At 41.6% G+C, this 19,741-nt stretch overlaps 1 protein-coding gene across 16 annotated transcripts in view; it reads left to right on the top strand.

Annotated features, from left to right (window-relative positions):
• AK8 (adenylate kinase 8) overlaps positions 1-19,741 on the top strand; it is a 193,674-nt gene that overhangs the window by 1,938 nt on the left and 171,995 nt on the right. For 15 of the 16 annotated variants that reach the window (XR_013170131.1, XR_013170154.1, XR_013170138.1 and 12 more), the window contains exons 2-4: positions 1,453-1,537; positions 8,915-8,964; positions 18,406-18,519. Coding sequence is in view for 13 of the 16 variants with exons in the window: in XM_077147388.1 (XP_077003503.1) it covers positions 1,453-1,537; positions 8,915-8,964; positions 18,406-18,519 (249 nt within the window). In the remaining 3 variants the exon portion in view is untranslated. Of the gene's footprint in view, positions 1-1,452; positions 1,538-1,808; positions 2,088-8,914; positions 8,965-18,405; positions 18,520-19,741 lie in introns of those variants that run through there. The other variant, XM_077147393.1, reaches the window with a different exon arrangement.

The following is a 19,741-nucleotide window of genomic DNA, read 5'->3' as shown; positions in this document are numbered from 1 at the left end:
AAGGACAGTGTACCCTTCACTCACCTTCCCCCAATGGTAAAATCTTCCGTAACTATCACAGCTTGTCAAAAGCAGGAAACTGACACTGGTACAATGCTATTAACTAGACTACAGGCCTATTCTGGTTTCATCAGTTTTTATGTGCACTCATTTATTTGGTGTGTGGACACCAAATTTGTCACATGTATCCATCATATGACCATCAACCACATTTCCATTTTTAACTTATTTCCTGGAAATCAACTCACTTTTTAAAAGTTAATAACTTCTTTGCCTCATCCTGAACAATATCCTTGAAATCATAGGTTTGATTTACTACTTATTTTTCTCATATACATTGAAATAAATATACAACTATTTAAAAGTAAAATTAAAAATATTCATCTGTGAATCATCTAAAATCATCTTGCACCACCTCACCAATGGTATATAAATATTGGTCAAGCCACCCCCCCACCCCCCGCTTTCATTTAATGGATGGGGAAGCTGAGGACCAGAGAAGGGAAGGGACTTGCTGATGAGATGCAGAGTGGGGACTACAACCAGGACTTCCTACAGTTCACTGTTCTTTTTATTGCCCCACAGTCTCTCCATCCCAAAAGGGCTAAAGCCCCTTCCTGCTTGTTCCTAGGACAAAAGAATACTTCTTATTGCACCAGCTCAGCTCCTATCAGCTACCCAGTTCATTTCTGCGCCATTTATTTTGGACCCCTGGAAAGTGCTTTTCCTTGATATGTTTGTTGAATTAGATTAAATGGTTAGATTATCCCAGGACTGTTTGCCTAGTAAATATTCTGTCCCACTCTGGAGGGACATGGGGAGCTGCAGTTACCAACTCCCTCTGCACCCCAGGGACATATCTGCATTGGGTAACCAGATAGACAGGTAGGCTCATAGAACCCATGGCATGGCAGGGGAAATAGCAGCTGAGCAAGCAAGGATAAGGGTGAGACAAGTAACAAGCGAGAGCCACAGGACTATATTAGAGGGGAATTACCTGGTGTATACAGTACAGAAGACACATTTCCATTGAGACCTAAAGACGTAATAGAAGTTAACAAAGGGGAGGAGGAGGAAGAAATGGTCCAAGCTGAGGTGGGGAATGATCATGGTGTACCACGAGAACTGAGAGAAGGCCGGTATGGGAAGCACAAAAGGACCAAGGGGAGAGGGCCTTGGGGCTGCCCGTTGCTTTTGAGTCAGAGGCATGGTCCCTCCAGCTCTGCCTCCCTCCAGGTGCCTCCTCAGCCACACCCACATGGTCCCTCCTTCTTGCCTCTGCTCATGTGCCAGCTGGGACAGGGGCTGGGTCCTAAGTTAAAGACATGTTTGGTAGGCTGAGTGGGGAGATCAGACCCATAGCTGGATTCCTGGCAGCCGGGGTGGTGGACCTAGGGCCCTCGGTGTCCATGCAGGTATTAACCACCTGGGTGTGTGCCTTGTGCCCCACAGAACTTGCTGGAGCAACTCCTGATCCACCAGCCCCAGGACCCCATCCCGTTCATGATTGAGCACTTGTCTCGAGATAACGACAACGGTGAGCACTCTGGGTGGGCCTCCTCCTCCTGGGAACTTGCCCTGTCCTCGGAAAAGCTGTGAACCCCTCTTTCCAGTGTGTGAAGGGGGGTCAGAGCAGGGTGGGGAGGGTTTTGACAACTTGGGGTGGTGGCTAATTTAAAAATGCTTTAATTTCTTTTGGAACACCACAATAAAAATGCTCTTGCCAAGTGATTAAAATGAAAACTGCAGAGTGGCCCATGGAATCAATTAATGCTTTAGTGTGCCCCAGCTGATGCCAGCTTTTGGGTTAAATCTCTCTATTCACTCCACTTGTCAGGTGTAAATTTGGTTTCTGGACTACCTAGACAAATAGCACTTGGACTTTTCTGATACTCTCATTATCAGCCCCCTTTAATGAGTTCCAGAGTGCCCCAAACCTCAGCCCGAGTACAGATTGACTGAGCTCAAAACCAGGGAGGAGTCCACGAAGGACGGCTGTACTTGATCAAGGAGGGTCCTTGCTCCATTCCGACAACTGATTTCCAAGTGAGGATCATTCTTGTCCTGTGAAACTGTCAGAAGAACAGGTGACTTGGAGCTTTGATGCTTCTCTCATTAGAGACTTAGCTTTGAAGGAGCTACCAGTGCTCCAGTGAAATGAGTGCTTGGCACAGCCAAGAGGATGGAGGCCTGAGATGCCCATGATGAGGTTCAGATGGTCTAAGAGGAGAAATGAGGCTAAGTGGTTAAAAAAAAAAAAAACTGTAAGCAATTAGAGACACCAGGTCTACAGATGTGTTTAGACACACTTGGTCTTTTCATCACCCCCCTGCACCCAGTCCCAGTGCAGCCTCAAGTTTGGCTGAAAAGAATTAAAGTAAGGTGCGTCATGACTCTGCATGCTGTCTCATGAGCCTAAGCGGTGTGGTTCAAAGAGAGACCCAGGGTGCCCTTTTCTGAGCCTTCAGCTAAGCATGAATGTCCAATTCTCTGGGCATACCCTCGTTCAGCTGACGTTGACTGAGAGCCCAGTGTGCTCCAGGTGGAGCTGGAGCCATGACTGGAGAAGGTCAGGAGAACCACCTTCCTGAGCTGTCCGTCTTAGCTTCTCCCAACCCCTTCATTCCCAGTGTGACTTACTTTGCCCTGTAGAGACTCTTCTAAAATGTGTCCATTCTCTGGTTGGCACAGGGGAGCTTCTGTCTCCCAATTCACCTCTCCTCAAGGCAGATGTTAAGCTTACCCTTCCCTCCTGGCCAGTCCTTACTCTAGCAGACTGTAGTCTTACTCTACACCAGACTGTGGCGTATCACCCAGGCCTCACCTCCTGGGGCTCCATTTGCTGGAGGAAGATGTTTCTACATATCTCCTCCCTCAACTCCGGACTGACCGCCTGCTCAGCAATTACCAAGCTCTGTTATTTGAAGGCAACTGGGAGCAATTCTGCTCAGACTCAACTTTGTTATACCACCACTACCAAATAAAGTAAAGCAAAGCCATGTAGAAAGTAAAATTACAGTAAAAGCAAAAATTAAAGTAAAAGCAAGTGAAAGCAAAAGTAAACCAAAAGTAAAAGCAAAGACAAACTAAAGTAAAAGTAAAGTAAAATAACAGTAAAAGTAAAGTTAAAATAAAGCAAAAGTGAAGTACAAATAAGTAATATAAAAGTAAAGTAAAAGTAAAAGAGAAGTAAAGTAAGTGAGGTAAAGTAAAAGCTGAGAAAAGTAAATTGTCATTTTACAGTCAGGGATTACTTCTTCAGGCCGTTTTCTTCAAAATTCCCCTATTGAGGGATATGGAAACTCTGTATTTTCTGCATGTTTTTTTTCTGTGACCCTACAACTTCTCTAGTAAAAAAAAGTTTAAAAAAATAATAAATTTCCCTATTAAAATATAAAGAAACTTTGAGAGTTCTTTCATCTCTCTTGGCCTTGGTTCCTCATTTGTGAATTGCGCTTGCTGGGTGAAATGTGTTAGAGAACTAGGACTCGGTGGAGAGAAGGGAGGCCACCAAGGGTGGCAGAGAGAGCATTCTCCTGCTGTGCTTAAGGTAATGGCAAAGTTGAGTTTCAGTTTGTGAAAAGCTTAATGAGATTTCTCTAAATTAAAAATAGTATTTGATAATATAGTCTTCTGAGCTTTTATAAATTGGGATACCATGGAACTTCATATTTCTCATTTGAAAAATTCTACTTAGGTGTAGATGTGGCATGCTCTGTGTTTTTAAACCAATAGCCTCAAGGCTTAGCCAGTCCCCCAATCTAGAAATTCAAGAACCTGAAATTTGAGGCTTATTTTTCTCTTTTGTTTTGCTCTTGCTGCTCTGTGTAGAGATCTAATTTTTAGAGACAGAGGATATACTTTATCAGGCTTTTTAGGTTCAGATGTTGTCCTTCTTTGGATGTGCTGAAGCTGATGTTGGCCGGGCAGCCACTTTGGGCCACTTCTGTTCCCTCTTCCCTCCCTATCACCACCTCCTTCTACCCTCCTTGCCACACGTTTCTGTTTATTCTTGGGTCTTGTAATTTTCCAAAAGCTTCTCTGCTGCCATTACTCCCCTTTCCATATGATACTTTCTCCTCCATTCTTGAGCAGGAGGGAAGCATCCAGACCTGCTTCATGTTAACTTCTAGCAGAAAGTTGGCTTTCAGCCTGTCCACCTGAATAGCTGGAGCCCTCTTCTTTGGCATGAATACTGTCTTGGAATAGGATTATCAGAGCCTAATAACCACCATTTTATTAATAACCCCACAACCCTCTACCCCCACTCCCAGGCTTTTGGACTGGTAGGTTTTATGGATATTAGAACATCTTGGTCCTTTGGCTCAAGTCAAATTCACCACGTGAATGAAGAGGGGGTAGACTGTATGGGTTTCTCTCCCCTTCCCCAGGCCTCTGCTGACAAATGGGAAAAGGAGAGGAGGCAGGGGAGGGGACCTTGATTTTTAAAAAATTTTTCTAGAAGTGGGGGAGGCCTGGAAACAGTTTACTCCAAACCTTTTATCCTATAGAAGCATACAGGAAACTCAGAGAGCATTCCAAGGCTGGTATTCTACTGGGCCTGTCAACCCAACATGCATTTCAGTTCACCTGGGCTGGTGCTACAAATCGATGTGCCTCCTTCCAACCCTATAGTCACCTTTGCTAACTGCACCCTTATGCTCACTGGGCATGGGTGTTGGGTGGGTAGGTGTTGACTGTGAAACACGGTGACATGGTTAGTGACTAGAGGGAGAGAAGTCTCTGGACTTCTCCTGGTGAGCACATACATGAGGGAATGAGGGGAGCCACTGGTGCATGGACCGGCAGCCCCTTTGCTGCAAGAAAAGCAGATTTAGTACAAAGTGAGCATTTACAGTAGCCCTGGGCAATATTAAAGCAGGCAGTGGTGTATATAATGGTATGTTTCGTTTTTTATCAAACGTTTGTCCAAGAAAGCTGTGTATTAGAGCTCCAATACCTAAGGGTGTTCTTGTGAATTTTAAATCATGCTCCTAGTTAAACCTCAAAAGGATCTGTGGATGGAAGAGGTTTTTGATTTCCTTTGAAGTGGTTTGAAGAAGTTGATTACTCTTGGCAGTCAAGCAGCCTTTTATGACACTGTTTATAAATAATTACTCATGAGCAGGGCTGGAGTTTCGAGGTGTTAGATTTTAGGAAACTGAAATTAATCACAGAAATGTGTGCAAGAAATTAGGTGGGGAGAAAGTCCGTGGATGTTCCCCTTTTAAAGTATTTTCATAGTGGTGGTGCCACATACAGGAACCTATAAGGGGAGGGTTTCCTCTGCAGCTTTTGAATCCAGCAACTTTGTCAAAATGAGTGCTTGATTTGGGAGTGAGACTCAGGCCCCAAGCTCAGTTGGTCTGGCCGGTGTTCTGAGGAAGTTCAGAAGAGGCCCATGGTTACCTGGAGAGGCAACGGGTGATTGCACAAGAACCAAGCCAATATCCCCTCACTTCTTCCTTATCCTGATCTTTGGCCAAGCAAGTGTTCTCCCAGCAGTCTGAGCAAGCCCGTTACTTCATTGCATGAGGACTTTTCTACCCTTGAGTCCCCTCCCTGCAGCTCTAATACTACACTCTTCCCCTCAAACCTTCCATGGCATCCCATCTCCAATCTCATCTCATCATGTAGACCTGACAAAGTGTCCCCAAAGCCACCTTACTTCCACACTGGTCCTGCAGACAGTATTTTCCCCAGTCACCACAGAAAGAGATGGGGACAGCTGAGAAAGAGGCCTCTGGGAGGCTGTTGCAGGTCCTGCTGTGTGTGTGGCTCCTCACAGTTTTGCCTGCCATGGGGACAGTAAAGAAGGATGAGACTTGGTTTCTGCTCCTCAGGAGCTAGCTACCAGGTGGGGAGACAAAAGTACCACCAGCTTCTCAGCAGTAATATGAAACTTACCAAGGTGGAAGGTAAACAACAGCAAGCTCAAGAACCTCAGAGAAGGAAGAGGTAGGTGCTGATTGATTGGGTTGCAGAGGGCATTTCTGATGGGAAAATGACAAAGGATAAGGTGGAAATGTGGAGGGACCATCTGCAGGAAGAATGAGGAAGTCTAAGACTTCTTAGATAAAGAGAGAGGGCCATTCAGGTCTCCTGGGTAACCCTCTAGATCCCCAGCTCAGCTGAGATTCTAGAGGACAAGGCTGTTAGGATGACCAGGACACTCCCAATCTTATGTTAAGGTCATGACCTTTGGGTCTGTATTAGTCAGGGTTCTCTAGAGAAATGACCCAACATGAGACATCTGTAAATATGAGATTGATAACGGTGTCTCACAACCGTGGGAATGGAAGAGTTCAAAATCCATAGGACAGCCTCTGAAGCTCTGATGAAGGGTCTGAATGAACTCCACAGGAAAGGCTCACTGGCTGAAGAAGCAGTGAAAAAAATCTCTCTTCTTCCTTAATAGTTTTCAACTAATTGTTGGCGTGAGACAGATTGCGAATGTAACCAGCCACAGATGCAATCTACTGACTGATGATTTAATACACCAGCCTTCTGGTTTATCAACCAGCCACGAAATATCTTTGCAGAAACAGTCAGGCCAGTGCTTACCTGACCAGGAACTCCGCAGGGCCAAGAAAATGCAGAAGTCAAGACTGTAATACAACTGGACATCATCGCTTGGCTAAGTTGACAACAGAACCTGTCCATCACAGGGTCCAAGAAGAATTATGGGGACAGAGAGACCTTTGGCCAAAAGAATTTTGGGAGCCGTGGCCACCATATTGTGGTGGGCAGGAAGCACCCCACCTGGAGCTTTATTTGGAAAGAAACATGTTCACAAGGGTTTGATAAAGCAAAGCACCACAATATTTCTCTGGGAAGCAGGCCAGACTTGAAGAAGTGCTCTGGGGCTCCCTTATGCAGAGGCTGTACTGCCTCTGGCATCCATCCATTCATATCACCTCCAGCAGGAAGGGCTTTGGGCTTCCATTTTACTTATCAGTGGGTCTTTATAGACCAGATTTTTAAATGTATAGAACTGCAGAAAAGAACAGGGTGTTCTAATGTATTTAGTTGGGGACACAAAAAAGCCATGATGTGTGAGTCCAACCCTTCATGTCCTTGACAAGAGAATAGTTCCCTTGCCAGAGACTTGGAGAAAGAGGATGGCCAGCTGTGCTTTCAATTCTCTAATATATTCTTACTAACTCATCTCTGGGGACCATTGTCCATCTGGCTTTTCTCAGCAGCATCCAGCACAGAGCTAAGCACAGAAGAGGGGCTCAGTGAATATTTGTAGAATGAAGAAATGAATTATCTAGAGCTTTTCCTCCAGATTTTCTCTGAAAATGAGAAACAAGGTGTTGTAAATATTAGCAAAGATTTATTTAGACCCAAGCCGACTGGGTTAAACTGTGCTGACCGTTGACAAACCAGCGAAAAGGACACTGTCTAGTTCCTTCTCTGTGCCCACTTCAAAACTAAGGAGGGCATGCACATCCCACCCTTTTGCATAAACAAGATTCCCCTCCCAGTAGCCTGACAGGAATGGACTCTGCTTATAGACTTAGAGCCTCAAGGAAATTGGACTGGACATCTGTTCATCTGTTCAGGGGCCAGGCTAAGGATAGGCAAAGGCATATGTCTAGTTCCCCAACATCTACTTCTGTGACCCATGGTCCCACTGGGAAGGGGATTGTTGTCGTTTGCTAGCTGCCGGAATGCAACACACCAGAGATGGATTGGCTTTTAATAAAAGGGGATTTATTTTGTTAGTTCTTCAAAGGAAAGGTAGCTAACTTCCCACTGAGGTTCTTTCTTACATGGGAAGGCACAGGATGGTCTCTGCTGGCCTTCTCTCCAGGTCCCTGGGTTCCAACAACTTTCCCCGGGGTGACTTCTTTCTGCATCTCCAAAGGCCTGGGCTGAGCTGCGAGTGCTGAGAAGAGGAATGCTGAGCTGCTTAGGCTGTACTACAGTGTGCTCTCTCATTTAAGCACCAGCCAATTGAGTCAAACGTCATTCATTGCAGCAGGCACGCCTCTTAGCTGACTGCAGATGTAATTAGCAACAGATGAGGTTCACATACCATTGACTCAAGTCCACAGCAACAGAACTAGGTACCTTCACCTGGCCAAGTTGACAACTGAACCTAACTACCACAGGGATAAAGCTGACCTAATCAAGATGACATTCAGTGAGGCAACCATGGACTCATTTGTCTATATAGCACATCTTGTTTCCTTCGTTTTGACCCAAGTGCACATACCTTTCCCACTGTTCTTAAGATAGTGGTCTTTTCTTTTCCAATCACGCTCACTTACTCAGTGTACAGGTAACCGCTTTAGGAATTCCACAGGGCCAAGAAAATGCAGGAGCCAAGACTATAATACAGAAGCAAGCTGCCAATTTTTTCCATTTGCATAGAAATGCCCATATTTGAAAACAAAGGCCTTTCTATCTTGGGCTTTATAAATCTGGTCCATACACTCCAGACTTTTTCCCATTATTTCCCTCTGCAAAATGATGGGGAATGCAATTTGCTAAATAAAAAGACATAAATAATATATATTTTTAAAAAAAGCTTCCAAGGTCGATTTACATAAAATACAGCTTTATTTGAGAGAGTGTCCCCGAGACAAAATCCCTGTTTAAAATGCTTTATGGTGTTTGAAGTCCCAATTGTTCTTGATATTTATTAGTTTGGCGAACAAGTTACCGTGCCCGTGTTCCCTTGGAGATAGAAAAATAAACCATCTCAGTGATCGCTTACCTCTCTAAACACAGAGAATATGTTGTCTGGCAAGACCATCTCTGAGCCACTGGGTTACAAATGACTGTGTCACTTGCAGAAAATGAAATCTGAGGAAGAAAGAAATAAATACACTCAGAGTGCTGCAGGTATGGGGGGCTGCTTTGTCATATCAAGTGGTGACATTCAAATCTTTTTATTCCACAGTGCCGAAGATTGTAATATTAGGTCCACCCGCCTCCGGGAAAACAACTATAGTAAGTGTATCATATTTAAGTGTTGTAATACTGTAATATCTCATTTATCCTGCAGATTGGAATGAGGCACTGTAGTTCCATGAATTTTCAACTTACCTTTCTCCTTCTTTTCCTTCTCCTCCTTAACTTATTTTCTTATTACAAAAGGTGGTGTATGTTCATGGTAGAAAGCCTAGAAAATAGAAAGAAACAAAAATATATTTCATCCAGATGTAAGCATTGTTTTAACAGTTTAAGGCATACTTCCCAAGATTTTCTGTGTGTCTATAGATACACCATCTTTGTACACCCATTAATATATCCTTGGTAATAATTTCTAGAAGTAGAAGTGCTAGGTCAAGGAGCATACATGTTTCAAAGACTTTTGGCATAGAATCCTAAGATTCACTCTTAAAAATTTAATTATGAAATATTTCAAACAACCAGAAGTATAGGAACTATATCATAGATACTCATGTACCCAACTACCATATTTTACAGAAATGTATCATTCTGGCATATTTTCTTCATTTGTTGTATCTCCATGTTAAATAAAATACAACTTGAGAGATAACACGAATACCCCACCCTAAACTTCTTCGTCTCTCTTTCTCCAGAGGCAACCACTGTCCTGTAGTTCGTGGCTTCATTGAATCTACATTTTCCGTCTTAAAGTTCCATTTCTTAAAAACTTGTTAAAATTTTAAAAATCTGAAATGGAATTTTTTTTTAACACACTGGTTTTGAAAAGCCTGGTTAATAAGCATCAGTTAACCCATCCTTGGTGACTAAGTCATTGCTATGACTGCTTGTCACGGGCCTACATGATGTGGCAGGCTACATCCCCTGATTAACTGATCCATTGCTTTATTCTGGTTGAGCCTTGCATGAAATAACTGCATTTGCTATGCTTTTGGAGTTAGTGTAGCTGTTCTATTTATCTGTCATCCATCTATCCATCCATCCATTTTCCCAGCTGTCTACCTCTCTGTAGTTTTTATTTATCCCTGTGTTAGGATGTCAGCTTTCACTATTCTCTCCAATCAATGCTTCTGAATCCAACTCTTGCCGTTTCACTATTAGAAACCAGGGGCTCCTAGGCCTGCTGTCATTAGTATTTTCCTGGCTGCTTTGAAAAACCCTGGACTCCATTCCAAAACTACTGAATCAGAATCTCATGGATGTGGGGCCCAGGAAACTGAATTAAAAGAGTTCCCGGGTGATTCTGATATTGGGAACTAGGAGGATGGAGTCTGCTTTTAGACAAACAAGAGGCTTGTTTGAGCTATGTTTTAAAGGGGAGTGGTTTTTTTTGTTGTTGTTGATTTTACAAGAAAGGTAACTTCTCTGTTTTCCCGGTTGCATCCCACAAGGTTGAAATCACATCACAGTCAATTCCAGGTAGTTTTCCCAGTCTTCCTCCAGGATAACATCATGGTTCCAGGAGGCTCACACAGGCCTGGGGATGAGGCAGGGTGGGGAGTAAGGAGATCTGGTCCTCAGGTGCCATCTGTCCATAGCAATGCCATTATAGCACTCCCTTCTACCTGGCTTCTCTGGGACACACCAACGGCTGCTTCACTGTGAGGTGAGCAAAGCTTCTGCTTGGGGGCCTCTCTGGCATGGGCCCCTTTTTGGTAAAGGATTTTGTCCTTGTGACTTTTGACGCTCTGCTGGGTAGAATTTCAGGTCCCAACTTGACTGAGGCAATCAAGTTTGTCCTCCCTGATGAGGTCAAGTTCTGACAGCTCTTAGGTAGTGTTCCAGCTACAAGTCTTTTAGTGAATTCACTGTCTCTGCCCCCAGTCAATGTGCAGGAACACACAGAAACTGTTTTTACAATTTTAAAGTAATATATCGTAAAATCCAAACAGAGACCCAGAAAGTGCTTTTCCTTATATTGTTGCTTACATTTCCCAGCTCAGGGAACAGAACCAGTTAATGTCCACACCAGCTTGGGGGAGCATGGACAGACCTTTACTATATATATAGTAATTGTCAATGAACCAAATATTCAGTTGGCCATAATATTTTATTTCCTAATCTTTAAGAAACAAAATGTAATTGCATGTGAATTGTGACTCTTATTTAGGTCCTGACCCCATATTTCCTGTTCTAAACCTTTCTTGAATTAAAAACTTATGGTTCAAAGATCTTGAAAAGACATACCAAAGACAACTAAAAGCATAGCCCATTTGTAGGTTTTTCAGTTCCATTTAGGAATCAATGGCTAGTTGAAAAAGAGATGGAAAATGATCAGAATTCTTGAGCAGGGGAGGTATTTTATGGGTCTGACTTAGTTGATATCCTCTCTCCAGCCAGAATTATGTCTTTCCCAACATGGCTAACTTTTTCTGGTGGAATAGGGAAGGACTTGGGTATTTTTTTTTTCTAGGTCTTGGTACACATTCTGGGTCTTTCCTTTGCCCTTGGAAGTGCTGCTTACCCAGGGCATTTTGTATTGTTTCATTCATGTTCAGATCTTTTCACCCTTTTTTTTTTTTTTTAATTAACGGAAAAAAAGAAATTAACCCAACATTTAGAAATCATACCATTCTACATATGCAATCAGTTAATTCTTAACATCATCACATAGATGCATGATCATCGTTTCTTAGTACATTTTCATCGGTTTAGAAGAACTAGCAACACAACAGAAAAAGATATAGAATGTTAATATAGAGAAAAGAAATAAAAGTAATAATAATAGTAAAAACAAACAAACAAACAAAGAAACAAAAAAAACCTATAGCTCAGATGCAGCTTCATTCAGTGTTTTAACATGATTACTTTACAATTAGGTATTATTGTGCGGTCCATTTTTGAGTTTTTGTATCTAGTCCTGTTGCACAGTCTGTATCCCTTCAGCTCCAATTACCCATTATCTTACCCTGTTTCTAACTCCTGCTGGACTCTGTTACCAATGACATATTCCAAGTTTATTCTCGAATGTCCGTTCACATCAGTGGGACTATACAGTATTTGTCCTTTAGTTTTTGGCTGGACTCACTTAGCATAATGTTCTCTAGGTCCATCCATGTTATTACATGCTTCATAAGTTTATCCTGTCTTAAAGCTGCATAATATTCCATCATATGTATATACCACAGTTTGTTTAGCCATTCTTCTGTCGATGGACATTTTGGCTGTTTCCATCTCTTTGCAATTGTAAATAACGCTGCTATAAACATTGGTGTGCAAATGTCCGTTTGTGTCTTTGCCCTTAAGTCCTTTGAGTAGATACCCAGCAATGGTATTGCTGGGTCGTATGGCAATTCTATATTCAGCTTTTTGAGGAACCGCCAAACTGCCTTCCACAGTGGTTGCACCATTTGACATTCCCACCAACAGTGGATAAGTGTGCCTCTTTCTCCGCATCCTCTCCAGCACTTGTCATTTTCTGTTTTGTTGATAATGGCCATTCTGGTGGGTGTGAGATGATATCTCATTGTGGTTTTGATTTGCATTTCTCTAATGGCCAGGGACATTGAGCATCTCTTCATGTGCCTTTTGGCCATTTGTATTTCCTCTTCTGAGAGGTGTCTGTTCAAGTCTTTTTCCCATTTTGTAATTGGGTTGGCTGTCTTTTTGTTGTTGAGTTGAACAATCTCTTTATAAATTCTGGATACTAGACCTTTATCTGATATGTCATTTCCAAATATTGTCTCCCATTGTGTAGGCTGTCTTTCTACTTTCTTGATGAAGTTCTTTGATGCACAAAAGTGTTTAATTTTGAGGAGTTCCCATTTATTTATTTCCTTCTTCAGTGCTCTTGCTTTAGGTTTAAGGTCCATAAAACCGCCTCCAATTGTAAGTTTCATAAGATATCTCCCTACATTTTCCTCTAACTGTTTTATGGTCTTAGACCTAATGTTTAGATCTTTGATCCATTTTGAGTTAACTTTTGTATAAGGTGTGAGATATGGGTCTTCTTTCATTCTTTTGCATATGGATATCCAGTTCTCTAGGCACCATTTATTGAAGAGACTGTTCTGTCCCAGGTGAGTTGGCTTGACTGCCTTATCAAAGATCAAATGTCCATAGATGAGAGGGTCTATATCTGAGCACTCTATTTGATTCCATTGGTCGATATATCTATCTTTATGCCAATACCATGCTGTTTTGACCACTATGGCTTCATAATATGCCTTAAAGTCAGGCAGCACGAGACCACCAGCTTCGTTTTTTTTCCTCAAGATGTTTTTAGCAATTCGGGGCACCCAGCCCTTCCAGATAAATTTGCTTATTGGTTTTTCTATTTCTGAAAAATAAGTTGTTGGGATTTTGATTGGCATTGCATTGAATTTGTAAATCAATTTAGTTAGGATTGACATCTTAACTATATTTAGTCTTCCAATCCATGGACACGGTATGCCCTTCCATCTATTTAGGTCTTCTGTGATTTCTTTTAGCAGTTTTTTGTAGTTTTCTTTATATAGGTTTTTTGTCTCTTTAGTTAAATTTATTCCTAGGTATTTTATTCTTTTAGTTGCAATTGTAAATGGGATTCGTTTCTTGATTTCCCCCTCCGCTTCTTCATTACTAGTGTATAGAAATGCTACAGATTTTTGAATGTTGATCTTGTAACCTGCTACTTTGCTGTACTTATTTATTAGCTCTAGTAGTTTTGTTGTGGATTTTTCCGGGTTTTCGATGTATAGTATCATATCGTCTGCAAACAGTGATAGTTTTACTTCTTCCTTTCCAATTTTGATGCCTTGTATTTCTTTTTCTTGTCTAATTGCCCTGGCTAGAACCTCCAACACAATGTTGAATAATAGTGGTGATAGTGGACATCCTTGTCTTGTTCCTGATCTTAGGGGGAAAGTTTTCAATTTTTCCCCATTGAGGATGATATTAGCTTTGGGTTTTTCATATATTCCCTCTATCATTTTAAGGAAGTTCCCTTGTATTCCTATCCTTTGAAGTGTTTTAAACAGGAAAGGATGTTGAATCTTGTCAAATGCCTTCTGTGCATCAATTGAGATGATCATGTGATTTTTCTGCTTTGATTTGTTGATATGGTGTATTACATTAATTGATTTTCTTATGTTGAACCATCCTTGCATACCTGGGATGAATCCTACTCGGTCATGATGTATAATTCTTTTAATGTGTTGTTGGATATGATTTGCTAGAATTTTGTTGAGGATTTTTGCATCTATATTCATTAGAGAGATTTGCCTGTAGTTTTCTTTTTTTGTAATATCTTTGCCTGGTTTTGGTATGAGGGTGATGTTGGCTTCATAGAATGAATTAGGTAGTTTTCCCTCTGCTTCGATTTTTTTGAAGAGTTTGAGGAGAGTTGGTACTAATTCTTTCTGGAATGTTTGATAGAATTCAGATGTGAAGCCGTCTGGTCCTGGACTTTTCTTTTTAGGAAGCTTTTGAATGACTAATTCAATTTCTTTACTTGTGATTGGTTTGTTGAGGTCATCTATGTCTTCTTGAGTCAAAGTTGGTTGTTCATGTCTTTCCAGGAACCCGTCCATTTCCTCTAAATTGTTGTATTTATTAGCGAAAAGTTGTTCATAGTATCCTGTTATTACCTCCTTTATTTCTGTGAGGTCAGTAGTTATGTCTCCTCTTCCATTTCTGATCTTATTTATTTGCATCCTCTCTCTTCTTCTTTTTGTCAATCTTGCTAAGGGCCCATCAATCTCATTGATTTTCTCATAGAACCAACTTCTGGTCTTATTGATTTTCTCTATTGTTTTCATGTTTTCAATTTCATTTATTTCTGCTCTAATCTTTGTTATTTCTTTCCTTTTGCTTGCTTTGGGATTAGTTTGCTGTTCTTTCTCCAGTTCTTCCAAGTGGACAGTTAATTCCTGCATTTTTGCCTTTTCTTCTTTTCTGATAAAGGCATTTAGGGCAATAAATTTCCCTCTTAGCACTGCCTTTGCTGCGTCCCATAAGTTTTGATATGTTGTGTTCTCATTTTCATTCGCCTCTAGGTATTTACTAATTTCTCTAGCAATTTCTTCTTTGACCCACTTGTTGTTTAAGAGAGTGTTGTTGAGCCTCCACGTATTTGTGAATTTTCTGGCACTCCGCCTATTATTGATTTCCAACATCATTCCTTTATGATCCGAGAAAGTGTTGTGTATGATTTCAATCTTTTTAAATTTGTTAAGACTTGCTTTGTGACCCAGGATATGGTCTATCTTTGAGAATGATCCATGAGCACTTGAGAAAAAGGTGTATCCTGCTGTTGTGGGATGTAATGTCCTATAAATGTCTGTTAAGTCTAGCTCATTTATAGTAATATTCAGATTCTCTATTTCTTTATTGATCCTCTGTCTAGATGTTCTGTCCATTGATGAGAGTGGTGAATTGAAGTCTCCAACTATTATGGTATATGTGTCTATTTCCCTTTTCAGTGTTTGCAGTGTATTCCTCACGTATTTTTGGGGCATTCTGGTTCGGTGCATAAATATTTATGATTGTTATGTCTTCTTGTTTAATTGTTCCTTTTATTAGTAGATAGTGTCCTTCTTTGTCTCTTTTAACTGTTTTACATTTGAAGTCTAATTTGTTGGATATTAGTATAGCCACTCCTGCTCTTTTCTGGTTGTTATTTGCATGAAATATCTTTTCCCAACCTTTCACTTTCAACCTAGGTTTATCTTTGGGTCTAAGATGTGTTTCCTGTAGACAGCATATAGAAGGATCCTGTTTTTTAATCCATCCTGCCAGTTTATGTCTTTTGATTGGGGAATTCAGTCCATTAACATTTAGTGTTATTATTGTTTGGATAATATTTTCCTCTACCATTTTGCTTTTTGTGTTATATATATCATATCTGACTTTCCTTCTTTCTACATTCTTCTCCATACCTCTCTCTTCCGTCTTTTTGTATCTGACTCTAGTGCTCCCTTTAGTATTTCTTGCAGAGCTGGTCTCTTGGTCACAAATTCTCTCAGTGACTTTTTGTCTGAGAATGTTTTAATTTCTCCCTCATTTTTGAAGGACAATTTTGCTGGATATAGGAGTCTTGGTTGGCAGTTTTTCTCTTTTAATAATTTAAATATATCATCCCACTGTCTTCTAGCTTCCATGGTTTCTGCTGAGAAATCTACACATAGTCTTATTGGGTTTCCCTTGTATGTGATGGATTGTTTTTCTCTTGCTGCTTTCAAGATCCTCTCTTTCTCTTTGACCTCTGACATTCTAACTAGTAAGTGTCTTGGAGAACGCCTATTCGGGTCTAATCTCTTTGGGGTGCGCTGCACTTCTTGGATCTGTAATTTTAAGTCTTTCATAAGAGTTGGGAAATTTTCAGTGATAATTTCTTCCATTAGTTTTTCTCCTCCTTTTCCCTTCTCTTCTCCTTCTGGGACACCCACAACATGTATATTTGTGCGGTTCATATTGTCCTTGAGTTCCCTGATACCCTGTTCAAATTTTTCCATTCTTTTCCCTATAGTTTCTGTTTCTTTTTGGAATTCAGATGTTCCATCCTCCAAATCACTAATTCTATCTTCTGTCTCATTAAATCTATCATTGTAGGTATCCATTGCTTTTTCCATCTTTTCTACTTTATCCTTCACTTCCATATGTTCTGTGATTTGTTTTTTCAGTTTTTCTATTTCTTCTTCATGTTCAGCCCATGTCTTCTTCATGTCCTCCCTCAATTTATCGATTTCATTTTTGAAGAGGTTTTCCATTTCTGTTCGTATATTCAGCATTAGTTGTCTCAGCTCTTGTATCTCATTTGAACTATTGGTTTGTTCCTTTGACTGGGCCATATTCTCAATCTTCTGAGCGTGGACCGTTATCTTCTGCTGCTGGCGTCTGGGCATTTAGTCAAATTTCCCTTGGTGTCAGACCCAACAAGGTTGTAAGATTTTTCTGTGAAATCTCTGGGTTCTGTTTTTCTTATCCTGCCCAGGTCTTTCATAAGAGTTGGGAAATTTTCAGTGATAATTTCTTCCATTAGTTTTTCTCCTCCTTTTCCCTTCTCTTCTCCTTCTGGGACACCCACAACACGTATATTTGTGCGGTTCATATTGTCCTTGAGTTCCCTGATACCCTGTTCAAATTTTTCCATTCTTTTCCCGATAGTTCTGTTTCTCGTGGCCCACGTTTGTCTGCGGGTTCCACCAGTAAAAGGTGCTGTGGGTCCTTTAACTTTGGATAACTCTCGCCGTGGGGGAGGTTCACCAGCCGAAGCGGCTTGGAAGAGTGCCAGCTGGCCCGGGGGTCCGAACGTGGGGAGCGTCTCTGGCCGCCGCAGCCCGGGAGAGCGCCCGACCAAATTTCCTAGTCGGCCCGGGGCACCAAGCGTGGCGGTAGGGCGCCAGCCGCCACAGCCCGGGAGAGTGCACTGTTCTTAGCCAGACCGGGGAGTCACGTGTTTGGAAGGGACCCCCCCGGTCACCATTCTCTGCGGTCTGGGGATTTCCAATCCAATTCTCTCAGTTGGTCTGGGGGGCCTCGCGTGGTGGGGGCGCCAGCCGCCGCGGCTTGAGGGGACCGCCTGCCCAATTCTGCCAGCTGGCCTGGGAAGCAGGAAGGGAGGGACTCCGTCCGCTTGCCGTCCCGCCCGGGGAAGCCTGCGCCCCTCGGCGATCTCACCGGAGCTGGTTTTCCCAGACAGTCAGCCGTTCCAGGATGGGGTGCGCTGTCTTTTTTATCTCTGTCGTGGCTCTGGGAGCTGTTCTTTATCGTTTCTACTCCCCTAGTAGCTGTTCCGGAGGAGGAAAGGTGAGGGTGGCAAGGCTGTTGAAGACGGTGGCGGAGGAGCCGGTGAAGGCGGAAGAGGGCATGGTGGTGGTTGGAGAGCCGCCGGAGCAGGAGGAGAAAGGGAAGGATAAGATGGTGGATGGAGCACCACCAGAGCAGGAGGGGAAAGGGAAGGGCAAGATGGCGGTGGGATCGCCGCCGGCGGAGAAGGGGGAAGAGGAGGACTGGATGGCGGCGGGAGTGCCGCCCGCCTGCGGAGAAAAAGCAGGACTTGGGTATTTTAATATAGTTCTTTTATGATTATATAATGATATAGCTTTCACAGTGTGACTGTGTGATTGTGAAAACCTTGTGCCTGATGCTCCTTTTATCTACCTTATCAACAGATGAGTAAAACATAGGGAATAAAGATGAATAATAGGGGGAACAAATGTTAAAATAAATTTAGATTGAAATACTGGTGATCGGTGAGGGGGAGGGGTGGGGTATGGTATACATGAATTTTTTTCTGTTTTCATTTTCTTTTTCTGAATAGATGCAAATATTCCAAGAAATGATCATGACGATGAATATGCAACTATGTGATGATATTGTGAATTACTAATTATATATGTAGAACAGAATGATCAAAAGTTAAGAATGTTTATGTTTGGTGTTTTTTGGTATTTTAAAAAAATAAAAAAATAAATTAAAAAAATATATATAGTTCTCTTGGTGTATTTATTGCCTTTACTACTTTGACTAAAATTTTCTTTTTCTCTTTCCTTTGTTTAGGCAATGTGGCTTTGCAAACATCTCAACAGTAATCTTCTCACCATGGAGAACCTGATGGCAAAAGAGTTTTCTAATCTAGCTAATGAAGCAATGAATCATTATCAGAGATTCAAGGTAGGACTGGAGGACAGAGTGACTGAGCTCTCAAGGCTTGCTTTCCCTTTACCTGTTTCACTTTGACTAGTTTCCATTTCCTTTTAGGTTAAGTGAAAGAAAACTCAGGTTTAAAATGAGGCAGGATGTGCTGAAAGGAAGGAGAGAATTCTTAAAGAAGGCTCATATGCTGATGGGTTCTGATGTGAGGTTTTTGCGGGAGGGAGTATCATTAATAGAGTGAGGGAGACTGCTTCATATTGGTGTAGCAGCTCAGGCTTACTCCTTTTCTTCTTAGGTAGTAAAGAGGGTGGGAGCAGGGAGAGGGTCCCCATTCCAAAGATGGTCTCCATTCAAAAGACAATATACCTGGTGACCTGTGCTTGAGCTAGGCCAGGAGTTTAAATGGTAGCCATCCAGGCTGTCTCCAGAGTGGATAGTCTCCACATGAACTGTATCTTAACAGACATTTTGGTTCCATGGCCCCTGGTACCCTGTGGAACAGTGCCCACCCTCCTCCTCCAGGCAGTCTCCCATCCACACTGCCACGCTCACACTCTTCTGAGTTAGAGCATCCCTTGAGATTGGATGTTTGGTTTTTTTTTGTTTTGTTTTCTTTTTAAATTTTTTTATTAACGGAAAGAAAGAAAAAAAAAGAAATTAACACAACATTTAGAAATCATACCGTTCTACATATGCACTCAGTAATTCTTAACATCATCACATAGATGCATGATCATCGTTTCTTAGTACACTTGCATCGGTTTAGAGGAACTAGCAACACAACAAAAAAAGATACAAAATGTTAATATAGAGAAAAGAAATAAAAGTAGTAATAATAGTAAAAAAAAACCCTATAGCTCCGATGCAGCTTCATTCAGTGTTTTAACATGATTACTTTACAATTAGATATTATTGTGCTGTCCATTTTTGAGTTTTTGTATCTAGTCCTGTTGCACAGTCTGTATCCCTTCAGCTCCAGTTACCCATTATCTTTCCCTGTTTCTAACTCCTGCTGGACTCTGTTACCAATGACATATTTCAAGTTTATTCTCGAATGTCCGTTCACATCAGTGGGACCATACAGTATTTGTCCTTTAGTTTTTGGCTGGACTCACTCAGCATAATATTCTTTAGGTCCATCCATGTTATTACATGCTTCATAAGTTTAGTCTGTCTTAAAGCTGCATAATATTCCATCGTATGTATACACCACAGTTTGTTTAGCCATTCTTCTGTTGAT

Source organism: Tamandua tetradactyla, chromosome 2, assembly GCF_023851605.1.
Source record: "Tamandua tetradactyla isolate mTamTet1 chromosome 2, mTamTet1.pri, whole genome shotgun sequence".
NCBI lineage: Eukaryota > Metazoa > Chordata > Mammalia > Pilosa > Myrmecophagidae > Tamandua > Tamandua tetradactyla.
This window is presented reverse-complemented; position numbering and strand designations above follow the sequence as displayed.